This window comes from Festucalex cinctus, chromosome 10, assembly GCF_051991245.1.
Source record: "Festucalex cinctus isolate MCC-2025b chromosome 10, RoL_Fcin_1.0, whole genome shotgun sequence".
Classification (NCBI taxonomy): Eukaryota; Metazoa; Chordata; class Actinopteri; order Syngnathiformes; family Syngnathidae; genus Festucalex; species Festucalex cinctus.
Window position 1 is genome coordinate 29,657,852 of NC_135420.1, and position 12,925 is coordinate 29,670,776.

The window sequence follows — 12,925 nt, forward strand, 5'->3', positions numbered from 1 at the left end:
TGATTTTAGTCTAGTGTAGTTTTAGTCTGGAGTAAAATGTGTGTTGACCAAATTGTTTTTGTTTGGTTTTCGTTGACAAAATGGACACTATTTGTCAGTGAATATGATCGTATAAGATTTTTTTTGTCAATTTGTATGATTCTCCCAACCCGAAGGTGGCGGGTGCGATCCCCAACCGTCAGCATGGTGGACGTGCCCTTGAGCAAGCCACTCAAGCGTCAAACGATTGATGCGGTGAATGACGGCGACGCCGACTCACGTGAAAGGTCGCCGCCGCCTCTCCAAACGTTACGAGGGTCGAGCGTTGCTTGCGAGCGCCTCACCTCCATTTAAGGGCGCGGCGGGAAATTATCTTAAGTGTTGTCGTTAATGCACTGCTGGTAACGGTCGTGACAGGAAATGCTGAGTGTGCACTTTTTTCTTTTTCTTTTTTTTTTCTCTTCCGTCTTTGATATATGCCGGCCGCCCGCCTTCAAAGTCACTCGCGTGCTCACGTGACCTCCTCGCAGGGTTCGCCACGCGACCTTGGCCAAGGGCAAACGGAGGCGGAGCTCAGCAGCAACGTCGGCCTTGCTCCAACTTCGCTGACCTCTGACCCCGCCGAGGAGGAGGAGGGCAGGGAGATGGCAGTGGACGATGATGAAGATGATGATGATGATGAAGATGATGATGATGAGGAGGAGGAGGAGACGAGCCGTCCTCTCAGGAAAGCGTCTCCGTCCTGGGACGAGTGGACGTCGGCGGCAGCATCCTCGCCGGGCTGGCGAGACGCACGACAGGTTGTTAACAATTTGCACGGGGACAAACGTTCAAACACGTTGCACATTTTCATTTCCTTTTTTGTTCAAAAGTTGACTTCATTTGAATTTGTTTTCACGGCTGATTTGTTCCTTTGTATTCTTTTGACTTTCACTGGCATCACTTTGTTTGTTGTACAAAATTCTCGTGTGACTGATTAAAAACAAAAAAACAAAGCCCATTTAAGGATTAAAAATGAGCTGAAAATGTGGCAAGCAAATGTCGAATGTTTTAGAAGTGGCCCAAATGATTTTGTCATGTGGGAAGTTTGCAATTCAAATGCGCTTGTTGTCTTTCTCTTTCAGACTTGGATGGAAGACGGACGACTTCCTGGTGACGCTTCTCTCCATTCACACCTTCTTCAAATATCGTTTTCATGTCATAACCCAAAACGCGTGTGCGTGTGCGTGTGCGTGTGCAGGCCAGCGTGCGGACACGGACGACGACTCGGAAGTCAACGGGACAGACACCGAGTCAGTCCTCCTCCTCCAGCTCCTCTTCAGCTCCTCTTGCTCCTTCTTCCTCCTCCTCTTCACCATCCTCTTCTTCATCCTCCTTTTCATCATTTTCATCCTCTTCCTCCAGATCCTCCTCCTCTTCCTTCTCCTCTTCATCATCCTTCTCTCTACATCCTCCTCTTCCTCTTCATCATCCTTCTCTTCATCATCCTCTTCCTCATCTTCGTCGTCCTCCTCTTCCTCCTCCTCCACCTGTCGTCTGTGTCGCCACCTGTCGGCCATTTTGTCAAGCGCCTCCGCCCGTCGTCACTTGCGATTGTCACGTTAGGTCCGTCAGGATGATTGACATGGAGAAGCGCAGGAGGCGGAGTCAAGGGGGATTCTCTGCCACCAGAAGAGGGCGCAGGTGAGTGGTGTGGGGAGACACGCCCCCATCGACAGGTTGCTGATTGCGCTCGTGCGTGCGTGCGTGCGTAGGGAGCTTCCCGAGCGCGAGGAGGGCGAGGGTGAGGAAACTCCTCGGTTCAGTCACTGGGGACCCCCCCGCAGGTAAGCGACCCCGCCCACCTCACCGACGTTTGCACAAAGATGGCGTTTTTGGCGTGCGCGCAGGGTGGAGGTGCGTCCCGAGGAGGGCGAGTCGCTGGGCCTGAGCATCGTGGGCGGCCATCATGTCATCAAGCGTCTGAGGAATGGAGAAGAACTCAAGGGAATCTTCATCAAGCAGGTGGTCCCCGGAAGCCCCGCCCACTCCACCCGAGCCCTCAAGACCGGAGACAAGATTTTGCAGGTTCCTACAAAACTTCTCCATTTCGACTTCCTTTTTCTTTTGCATTTCCTACTTGTGCATTTGCTCTTGTCTTTTCCTTTCTCTTTTCTTCACCAAGTGACTGACGCCATTCCTCTTGACTCCGCCCACCCACTCTACTTCCTGGTCTTGTGACGTGTTTTTCTTTCTTGCCAGCTCGGTCGAATAAGATCTCATTCCAACTCTTCCATCATACGCTGCCACTCAAACAGAAGACAAAACGTGACCTTTGAACTCTGACATTCTTGCCAAGTTAGTCCCGTTCATGTCAGGTGTGTTGCGTGCTTGTGCAGGTGTCAGGTGTGGATTTACAAAGCGCCACTCACGAAGAGGCGGTCAACGCTATCAAATCTGCGGGCAGTCCGGTCGTCTTCATCGTCCAGAGTCTGTCTGCTAACCCAAGAGTACGCACGCACAATTTCCAGCCAGCCAAAAGCATTTTATTTTATTTTATTTTTTTAAACATTGATAGATGAAGTGAAGATAAACGACGTCAAATAAAAATGCAATCAGCTGTTGAAGTTTTTAGTCAGGAGCAAAGAATTGTGGGAGTTTTCTCCCCTCGTGACCACAGGAACTGACTTTGACTTTGTGTTCTTTTTTTTTTTTGTGCGCGCAGATGATGAGAGTAGCCCCGCCCCCTCAGCGGGATCCGCCCCCTTACAGGCCTCCCCCCGGCCAATCAGAGCAGGAGCTGACGCAGGCCCGTCAAGGTGCGTGCATCTCTGTCAAATTGCTTCTCTCGATAGCCAACAAAACTAATTGTAATTTGCGTCGTTAACTTGATATCGTTGCAACAAATTGCAATTTAAGCGGTTCAGAGGATCAATGAATGATTGACATCGATCAATAGAGAAATTGGAATTATGGTAGGGCCCAAAAACGTCAACGTCATCATCTTCTTCATCATCATCATCATCATGTCATCATCAAAGAGCGTCAGCCATTTTCAACACTTTGGATTGCGCAATCATTTGTCAAAATAAGACCCACCCACACGTGAGGACGGACCAATCGTATGGATTGGTGTTGAAAATTGTGGGAGGAGCCAATAGGCAAATGTCTACATTTGAATAATGAATAATCCATGCTCCTTTTTCATCTTTCTAATTCATTCGATGATCATTTATCAAGAAGTTATTTCAATGAAATAAATAGAAAATGTTTTGTTTTGAAAAATGAGAATGAATGAAGACAAATTGCATATTCATGAAATGATTGATGTTGAATAACGATTGCATCCAATGTGTTTCGAGTTTTGACATTGATTGATAAGCCAAATGATTCCACATTTATGAAGTGGTATGAAATGCTTTTCAATGAAATTATGTCGACAAATCAACACATTAGGAACAAATTGACTGAGACCCCCCCAACTGCTGCTGGCCGATTATTTAAAAAGTTTTTTGTGTGTGCGCGTGTCTTTGCAGGCCTCGTATGACCACACCCCCTCACTCGACCCCACCCCCGCCCCCACAACATCTTTTTTTGCAACATGATTGGATGATGATGTGCTCAATCTTGTTTTGATATGCTTTGGCGGCGGGGCTTGACTTGTGGTTGGTTGAGGGATGGCGCTTGTGAGTGAGTGAGTGAGTGAGTGAGTAGGCGTGGTCACTTGAGCGGCGGGCGTGGCCAGTGCTTTGCTGTCGTGAATGCTTCAAATGTCATGCAACCTATTCTGAGCAATAAAAACGATGCAACTTGTTCTTAATTTGCTCTCCTTGTTTTACCTTCGGAACGCCTTGAAGATGACCAAAAAACAAAAAAAAAACACTTGGACCTTCCATTCCAAGCAACTTCTACTTGCAATTGGGCAAAACCGAAAACGATTTCTATTTTCCTTCCTTGGCACTTTCATTTATGGAGGTAAATATTGTACAAAACTAACTTGTAAAAAACAAACAAAAAAATGTACCAGTGAAAAAAAGTGTAAATTGTATCTGTAAAAGTCGTAATTTGTACCTGGAGAAGCTCTACGAGTACAAATGTTTTTGCCCCATTTGTAGCGAGAAATTTGGGGCAAAAGTCACATGACTGGACCACTGCAGAAAAACCACTTGTGACTCCGAGTGGCCACTACAAGTTGTCAATTCTACAGGTACAAATCACGACGTAAAAATGTTACGTACATTTTTTTTTGGTACAAATCACGATTTTTACAAATGTAAGCTTTTTTTCTACAGGTCAATTTTGTTTTGTTTTTTACAAGTAACTCGTGCACCACATTTACCTCCATATACATCCCTTCTCTCCTCGTTTCCCGTCCTTCCTTTTCCTTCATCCATTCTCGGGTGATGATGTCACGCTTCCTCACTAAGTCCAATTGATTTGCAATCTTGTTGCCGCATCAAATTCAGCTCGTGAGTCAAGGCGGGCTAGGATGCAGTCAGCCAATGACAAAAGTGCAATGCCGACTTTGGCCCCCTCCCGCTTTCCTCCTCTTCTTCTTCCCCTTGTTGTCCTTGCTGCAGTCAGCTGGGGGCGCTGTTGAGCTGACTATCGTGAGTTGGGGCTGGGAGGGGCTGCGGGCGTGTCGACACATTTGCTAGCACACACATGCACGTGCGCTGTTTTGTGTCCGTCTGGATGTGACGTCACGTGTGAGGCCAGATGGAGCGTGCTGATGGCAGGTTAGTCATGTATGTATGGACGGACAGACAGACAGACAGACACCACACAGGTGGCGTCATGCTGCAGGTTTTTTCACAGGCATGAGTGTGTTGTTGTGCAGATGTTTGTGTTTGTGTAAGGTCACCCTGTATGCAGGAAGTGTGTCAAAGGTAGGGCCTGCGGGCCCGTTGTTGCTCATTTTGTACACTGGAGGGCGCAGTGATGGCGAAGGTGTGCGCACTTGAGGATTTTGATGCCCGATCTCTGTGCGTGCGTGCGTGCGCGCAGAGCCTTGGCGTGAGCGCTACGGCGACCTGCAGGGGGAGCTGCTGAGCGTGGAGCTGGACAATGAAGCGGGCGATGACGACGGCGGCGGCGGTCTGGGGCTCCACCTGGCCGGCAACCGCGACCGCTCCACTCGCAGCGTCTTCGTGGTGGGACTGCGGCCGGGCGGGGCCGCCGCCGTCGACGGACGCGTGCGCGTGGGCGACCAGCTGCTCCAGGTCAGACACGCCCCCTCGCTTGGCTCTCGTTTTGTTTTGCTTTGCCGTTTGCGTCTGTCTTTATGTGTGTTCATGTTTGTTTTCATGCTTGTGTGTCTTGAACATGGTGAGGGATGGAATGGAGCTAAATATGGTGCCAAAACTAATTGGAAAAACAAAACACGTACCTGTAGAAAAAAAAAAAAAAGTATCAATTTATATTTGTAAAAGTCGTGATTTGTATCTATTTAAAAAACAAACAAAAAAAAAGTGCACAAAAAAAATTTACCTGTAAAAAAAATGTGTGCCTGGAAAAAAAGTCCACTAAAAATGGACATGTACATAAAAAATGTACCTGTAAAAAAAAAAAGTATAAATTTATATCTGTAGAAGTTGATTTGTATCTTTAAACAAAATTTGGATGTAAAAAAAAAATGTACATGTAAAAAGAATGTGTACCTGTAGAAAAAAAGTGTAAATTTGTATCTGTAAAAGTCCTGATTTGTACCTGTAGAAATGACAACTTGCAGTTAAAGAGGTCACCACTAGGAGTCAGAAGTGGGTTTTTCTACTGCTGTCGAGTCACGTGACTTTTGCTCCAAATTTCGCACTGCAGATGCTGCAAAACAATTCAAACTCGGAGAGAAGGAAGCGGGCAATTTTCTTTTTTGTGCTTTTTTTTTTGACAGGTACAATTTATTTTTGATGTGCAATTTTTTTGCAGGAAATTTTTTTATGTACAAATTTTTTTTACAGATAGTTTTTACATGTACAATTTTTTTTGCAATTTTTTTACAGGTACTTTTTTTTTTTTTTTTTTTTTTTAAACAGGTACAAATTGATACATTTTTCTACGTGTACATTTTTTTGGTTTGTTTTTTTTACAAGTTACTTTTGCACCATATTAACCTCCATATATGTGTATGCATGTTTTTGTATGTATTTATTTTTTTGAGGTTTTTTTTGGTGCTTGTTGTTGAAGAGTGTGTCGGTGCGTCTGCACGATCGACGTTTCTCTCGTTGTGGCAGGTGAACGATCACGTCCTTTATGGGCGGAGCCACCAGAACGCCTCGGCCCTCATCAAGAGCTCCGCCTCCAAAGTCAAACTGGTGCTGCTCAGGTAAGAAAAGCTCTTTTGACGATCAAGCGTCCTCTCCTCGCCGTCACCTTGATGACGTCACCCCGCCCGCCTGGCAGGAGCCAAGATGGCGTCCGGCAGATGGCGGTCCCGCCCTTCCCGCCGCCCCCCGAGGTAAAGCCGCCACTTCCGCTTCCGCTTCCGCTTCGCCGGTGACGTGACAGATGACATGGATTGTTTTCCATCAGAGCGCGTCGACGTCGCCACCGCCGCCTTCGGGGGATTCGCTCGTCCCGGCGGAATGGCCACGCCCACCTGACAGCGACATGCTCCGCCCACCCTCAGATGAAGACATGGTCAGCCTCGTGTTTGACTTGTGAGGGTTTAGGTGTATGCAAATGAGATGCAAATGAGCCCCTCCCACATTAGGACGAGGAGGTCGTCGAGGACGACCGCAAGAAAAAAAAGGAGCGTCCCGGGGATGCGCTGGAGGTAACAGTGTCGCCATGGCAACACGTGTGCGCCATGATGACATGGCCACGCCCCCATGACGCCAAATTGATGGTTTGATTGTGGATGGATGAAAGAGCGAGCGGCAGCGCGTCGACGACGACGACATCATCGCCTCGTCGGCCGACGTCGGCGCAGGTAGCGACCTCTCGCATGCGGGGCGGTCGTCATGGTGACCGAGGCTTGCTTTTGCCAACAGGAAGCTCCGCCTCCTCCCGCGACCCGGCCACCTGTCGCATCCTTCCAGGCCGAGTGACGACCTTGGAGATCCGCAAAGGTCGTTCGGGTTTGGGCCTCAGCGTGGTGGGAGGCGTCGACACGCAACTCGTAAATTGATTTTCTTGCTCAACACTTTTTGTCAACACTCATTTTCATTTCTTTTTATTTCTAGGAACTTTATTGATGTTTGCATTGTCACATTTCATTTTTTCCCCCCACTGGTAGATTTTGTTTTTCATGTACGACTAATAAAAATATAATAATTCATTTTTTTATATTATTATATTAATTTAACTAAAAAATGTTGGCTAGTAACGTTTCATGTTGTCATTTTGTGGTTGTCAGCAGGCCGTGGTGATTCTGGAAGTGTACGAAGAAGGCGCGGCGGCCAAAGATGGCCGCCTGTTGCCCGGCGATCAGATTCTGGAGGTACGCGCGCGCTCAACACGCTCGGCCGGCCGAGACGCTGACGCTGACGCTGACGCTGACGCCGCCGCCGCCGCCGCGCAGGTGAACGGCGTGGACCTCCGGCAGACGTCTCACCAGGAGGCCATCGCGGCGTTGAGGCGTCCGTGCTCCAAAGTGGCCATGACGGTTCTGCGGGACGGAGGCGGCCGCCCTGGCCGACACGGGCGCCGCCCTCGCCGGCCGAACGCCGCCGACTCGTCGGACGCCGCCGGCTCGCCGACGCCGGCGTGCCCGCTGGACGTCGTCGCCGTGGAGCTGCGCAGGAAGGCCGGGCGGGGCCTCGGCATCAGCATCGTCGGGAAGAGGTCGGTCGCCGTGGCGACGACGCGCCACTCCACCAAACTTAGCACTCCTTTGGCTCTCTTTGTTTTTCATGCGTGTGAAAAAAATAATAATAATTTTGATTGTTTTGGTAATAATTGAAATCACGATTACTCGTTTAAGCATTTAAAAATATTAAGAGCATTTTTTTTTTTTTTTTTTTTTTTTTTTTTTTTTTTTTAAATCGAAGCGCTATAATTCTATAAGTTGCTTTTGTACCAAACTGAATTTATAATAATATATATTTATTGATTTATGCAGATTGCTCAGTAGGACAATCATTTATTTTTTTGGTACAAAACAAAAAAAATGTTTCCACATTAGAATTACACATTAAGTCCAAATAAAAAAAAAAATAGAAACACTATAATTATGTTGTTAATTTTAGACCAAACTGAATTTATAATAATATATCTTTATAATATCCATATATATATCTACGATCATTTATTGTTTTTGGTACAGCACAAGAAAATGTTTACACGTTAAAATATAGACCAATTAAAACTAATAATAATAATAATAGAAACACTATAATTATGTACGTTCCATTTGGACCAAACAGAATTTCTAATATATCTTTATTGATTGATTTATGTTGACAAAAACTTGAAGTTGGAGTGCAGCATGTGCACTGTGCTGTAGGACGATTTTTTAGTACAAATACAAGAACATGTTTACACGTAAAAAAAAATAAAAAATAAAAAATATGAAGACAAATCAAATTCTTTGAAACATTATAATTATGCAAGTTCCATTTGAATGAAGCAAATTTTATTAAATTAGTTATATTAAAATTTAAAAAAAAAAGGTGCAAATGTATCAATTTAAACAACTCAAAAATTAGTCATCTTTTTGTTACGATTCTACTGATTTTGTAATTGTGTAGTGTAATAGTTGAAATTGTAATAGAATTTCGATGAATCGGACGGACCTTCGTGTGCGTGTATGCGTCTTTGTGTGTTTGCAAGTATGTGCGTTTACCTGACTTTCTGTTTGTGTGTCTTGCAGGAGCGGCAGCGGCGTGTTCATCTCGGAGTTGGTGAAAGGGGGCGCCGGCGAGCTGGACGGCCGTCTGATGCGAGGAGATCAAATCCTGTCGGTCAACGGTCAAGACACGACGCGCGCCTCCCAGGAAGCCGTGGCCGCCATTTTGAAGGTCAGTGGTCGCTCTGGCGCCATCTGCAAGATGGCCGATTTTGCACGCTGACGTCTTCCGTCAATCCGCAGTGCGTCCGAGGTCGCGTCCTGCTGGAGGTGGGCCGACTCAAAGCCGCTTCCTGCAAACGCGGCGCGAGCGTGAGTTTGACGCCTCAACTCTCAAAAACAAAAAAAACAAAAAAGAGGGGAGGGGGGTTGAGATCAGTTTGAAAAACAAATCAAATCATGAAGAGTCAGAACAGAAGAAGAGTTGGAAAAGGCGCTCGGTTTCGCCCTTCCACTCAAAAATGACGAGTCCAAGTAGTCCTTGTTCCAACAGGCATTTATTGCGGTTAAGCATGCCGTGAGAAGTGTCCCAAATACACAAAACACGATATTAAAGCGTAAATAACACAAAATAATTCTCACGGAGAACATAGAGATAGAAATGATACAAAAAAAAATCACTTCCATTTGCCATCGAGGCCTGCTAACATGCTAGCGATGAGGAGGAGCAATATGGCCGCCTCGCCACCTCAAAAGTCTTGGCCTATCGGCTGTTTAGAGATCAGTGATGCTAACAGACTAGCGCTAATGTGCTAGCAAGCGTACACTACTTCCAAAAAGAGTGCAAATGCTTCCAAATATTTCATCTGATCGGACTAAAATAACTTCTTCTTTCTTCCAACAGCACTTCAGGTTAGCTTTCCATCATCGTACCAGGAATGGCGAAGCAATGCGTCAATCATTACCGTCCCCAATCAACAATATTCCGCTTCTGCGAGAAAAACATTCTGACAAATAAACGTTTGGATTTCTGATGGAATTCAACGCAACGTATTTCATTTGAAAGCTGACTAATAGCAGCTACAAAGATGCATGAACAATTGTTAAAAAGAAAACAAAACGGCACCTTGGGATCCCACCAGAGGAGTTGTTTGAAGTGGCTGGGGAGGAAAAAGAAGCCACAGAGATTTATTCAAAAATAAATCAATACAAATCTTGCCTCTTGAAACAAGTCAAGCTTCTGAAACGGGATTCAGGAAGTGACCAAAAAAAGAAAAAGTTGACAAAAGCAAGAGGGAATATTTCATATTTTGTGTGTGTGCGTAGATGGATGACGGAGGAAGAAGTTCAAAGGTCGTGACTCCTCCTCCTCCTCCTGCTGTTCCTTCAAAAGAGGAAAAGGATGATGATGATGATGATGATGTCACTTCCTGTCCAACCAAGGACACAAGTAGGTTTATTGATGTTTTTGTTAGCGTTAGCATTAGCTTGCGAGCCAGCCAGCGGCTTGTTGCCATGGTAACTCCACGTCTGCCTTTACAGGTGTCGCCCTGCGCACGGTCCACATCACCAAGGTAACGCACACGCACACGCACACGCATGCACTCACGAGGGTTGAGGCTTCAAATTCCGGTTTGAAAGTCTTTGAATGCTTGAAATATCAACTTTATGATAGAATATGACTCGAAAGGACAATGACAACATCAAAACACGAAGAAAGTGAAATAATAATCAAAGAAACTCAAATACATGAAAAAAACAGTGAGAACAAATACTGAGTGTTTTGGCCTCTTGGGGGCAGTGTGGTGCCATGCAACCATTGGGCTACACACTTCAAGTGAGTACAGAAGAAAGTTGGCATTGAAAAATGACTCCAACTGGCCGATTGTTTTGGCCGATGTTTGAAGGCCAATAATTGTCCGATTATTTAGCTTCGACGGCTAATGAATTGGTCGGGCCTTGGTTTCCAATTGGAGTTGTGATTTCAAGTTTGTATTTTAGAGCAGGCTTATCGTTTCAAACTAAATGAAATCTATTGCACACGTCCACAAACATTTGCACCCTCTCCCTCATAAAGATGATGTCATGTCACACGCCCACTTTCTCCCCTTCCCAGGGTGCGGGTGACTCGTTGGGGGTGAGCATCGCAGGGGGGCGGGGCAGCCCTCTGGGGGACGTCCCCGTCTTCATCGCCATGATCCAACACCACGGCGCCGCCGCCAACACGCGGCAGCTCAAGGTGGGTGCGCGTTTGCCGGCACGTGTGCGAGCGAGCGAGTAGCGTGACTTGTGTTGTTTTATTAATTAAGGTGGGCGATCGGATCGTCAGCATCGACGGCCGCTCGGTGGACGCTCTGTCGCACGAGGACGTCGTGGACATGCTCAGGCAAACGTCCGCCGACGTCCGGCTGCAGGTCTCACGCACGCACGCACGCAAAAATGTTGGCGTAAACGCGTTTGCCGTGTTACAGCGTGCGAGCGTGTGCATGTGCATGTGCATGTGTGTTGTTGCCAGGTGGTCGCCGACACCAACATGGCCGCCATCTTGAGTCAGGTGGAGAGTTTGTCCGGCAGCTCCACTTCGTTTCCTTCCGGCGACGCGCACACACAGTGAGTACGCGCGCGCGCGCACGCACGCACGCACTCTGACCCCGCCCTTGCCCCACCCCCTCAGAGGATCTGTCCGTCGAACGGTGGTGGTGGAGAAGGCGAGCGACGCTTTGGGCTTCAGCATCGTGGGCGGAGCGGGCAGCGCGCACGGAGATCTGCCCATCTACGTCAAGAGCGTCTTCAACAAGGTCTGAGCTAGCCACCCATGCTAAGCTAACATGCTAACGTGCTAACGTGTCCACGTCAACACTGGCTGTGTCCGAATGGCCGCCCTGGTGCTCTTTGACCGCATAAGCCCCACCCACACGATATCGTGCCCCTCATTCTTTTTGCTGATTGGTTTACTTTCTTTTGACTTTGTTTTTCGATGATTTTGTCCTCGTCACATATCACGTGACCAGCACAACTGTTTTTTTTGTCCGCCGTTTTTAAATTTCGTCTCAGTTTTAGTCCAGCTTCAATCACGCTTGTTAGTTTTTATGATAGTTAGTCAAAACCTCGTCCCGTGTTTATTTCATCAACTTTTAATCGACTATAAATGGAGAATTTTAGTCCAAGAAAACATCATTTTATTTGTCCAGTTGTCAATGTTTTAGTCCGAACAATCATTTAACACAATTGTTTTGTTTTTTGTCAGATCATGTTGACCGTTTCGGCTATTTCACATCCAATTTTCTGATCCAAACAACTTGACACACAATTAATGACAGTATATCAATAAATGGCTTCATGCGTCGAGCTAGTAAGTTAGCCAGCATGAGCTAGCGGTCAGATGAACATTATTGTTGGATTCATGTTATGTTAAAGCTATCATTTACTTTTTTTGTAATCTTTTCAACTAAAATTCATACATTATTTTCATAATGCATCACTGATTCTCACGTTTGCAATGCATTGTGGTCTACATCAACCCGACTGCGTCAACATCGGTCTTCACCACTTTTCATTGTGACTCATTTTCACTCCCTGGACATTGGGACAAAATGGCGCCGGGTGCGCATTGGAGCACAGCCACTGTCTTCCTTCTAGCAATGCGCCGCTAACATGCTAACGTGTGTTTGTGGCTAGGGTGCGGCGGCAGCGGCGGCGGCGGCGGCAGCCGGTCTCCCGAAGCGCGGCGATCAAGTGTTGTCGGTGAACGGCGAGAGTCTGGACGGCGCCACGCACGAGCAGGCCGTGGCCATCTTGAAGAAACACACGGGAAGCGTCACGCTCGAGCTGCTGTCCTAACGCGCGCGCACGCGAGCCAAAGCTGAACCACAACGCTATCGGCAAAATGCCCGGATGCTAACGCTAGCCGCTAGCAGTTGTTAGCCACACGCCACAATAGCTTGTCAGCGTCCTGTGGCCACCCAAGACGTGATTATTAGCTTATTAGCATTTAGCGTAGCGTGACGTGGTCACTGCTAACAGTTAGCTTGAAAAGCCGCGCGTGGAGTGGTGATTGCAAAAAATACACGACACACAACGCAATGTTGATTTGAGCACGCACAATATTTGTGTATTTAATACAAGTAAAAGATATTAACGCACACGCGTGTTTATTTGAAGCCGTCGTCTATGCACACGTGAGTGGCTGTTAAAAAAAAAAAAAAAAAAAAAATGGAGTCCGCACTTCCGTCAAATGCAAAT

The 12,925-nt window shown here is 46.8% G+C and overlaps 1 protein-coding gene across 4 annotated transcripts in view; it reads left to right on the forward strand.

The window, feature by feature from the left end:
• Positions 1 to 12,825, forward strand: part of patj (PATJ crumbs cell polarity complex component) — a 36,557-nt gene extending 23,732 nt beyond the window's left edge. For 3 of the 4 annotated variants that reach the window (XM_077533241.1, XM_077533240.1, XM_077533242.1), the window contains exons 18-43: positions 510 to 779; positions 1,104 to 1,131; positions 1,220 to 1,271; positions 1,585 to 1,662; positions 1,734 to 1,805; positions 1,869 to 2,046; positions 2,358 to 2,468; positions 2,684 to 2,777; positions 4,966 to 5,180; positions 6,189 to 6,280; positions 6,358 to 6,412; positions 6,487 to 6,594; positions 6,668 to 6,730; positions 6,826 to 6,886; positions 6,948 to 7,075; positions 7,313 to 7,396; positions 7,478 to 7,740; positions 8,768 to 8,915; positions 8,987 to 9,055; positions 10,010 to 10,133; positions 10,226 to 10,257; positions 10,800 to 10,922; positions 10,993 to 11,097; positions 11,199 to 11,293; positions 11,358 to 11,481; positions 12,362 to 12,825. In XM_077533241.1, coding sequence (XP_077389367.1) covers positions 510 to 779; positions 1,104 to 1,131; positions 1,220 to 1,271; positions 1,585 to 1,662; positions 1,734 to 1,805; positions 1,869 to 2,046; positions 2,358 to 2,468; positions 2,684 to 2,777; positions 4,966 to 5,180; positions 6,189 to 6,280; positions 6,358 to 6,412; positions 6,487 to 6,594; positions 6,668 to 6,730; positions 6,826 to 6,886; positions 6,948 to 7,075; positions 7,313 to 7,396; positions 7,478 to 7,740; positions 8,768 to 8,915; positions 8,987 to 9,055; positions 10,010 to 10,133; positions 10,226 to 10,257; positions 10,800 to 10,922; positions 10,993 to 11,097; positions 11,199 to 11,293; positions 11,358 to 11,481; positions 12,362 to 12,523 — 2,934 coding nt within the window. In that variant the 3' untranslated portion in view covers positions 12,524 to 12,825. The remainder of the gene's footprint in view (positions 1 to 509; positions 780 to 1,103; positions 1,132 to 1,219; positions 1,272 to 1,584; positions 1,663 to 1,733; positions 1,806 to 1,868; positions 2,047 to 2,357; positions 2,469 to 2,683; positions 2,778 to 4,965; positions 5,181 to 6,188; positions 6,281 to 6,357; positions 6,413 to 6,486; positions 6,595 to 6,667; positions 6,731 to 6,825; positions 6,887 to 6,947; positions 7,076 to 7,312; positions 7,397 to 7,477; positions 7,741 to 8,767; positions 8,916 to 8,986; positions 9,056 to 10,009; positions 10,134 to 10,225; positions 10,258 to 10,799; positions 10,923 to 10,992; positions 11,098 to 11,198; positions 11,294 to 11,357; positions 11,482 to 12,361) is intronic. The other variant, XM_077533243.1, reaches the window with a different exon arrangement.
• The last annotated feature ends 100 nt before the right edge of the window (positions 12,826 to 12,925 follow it).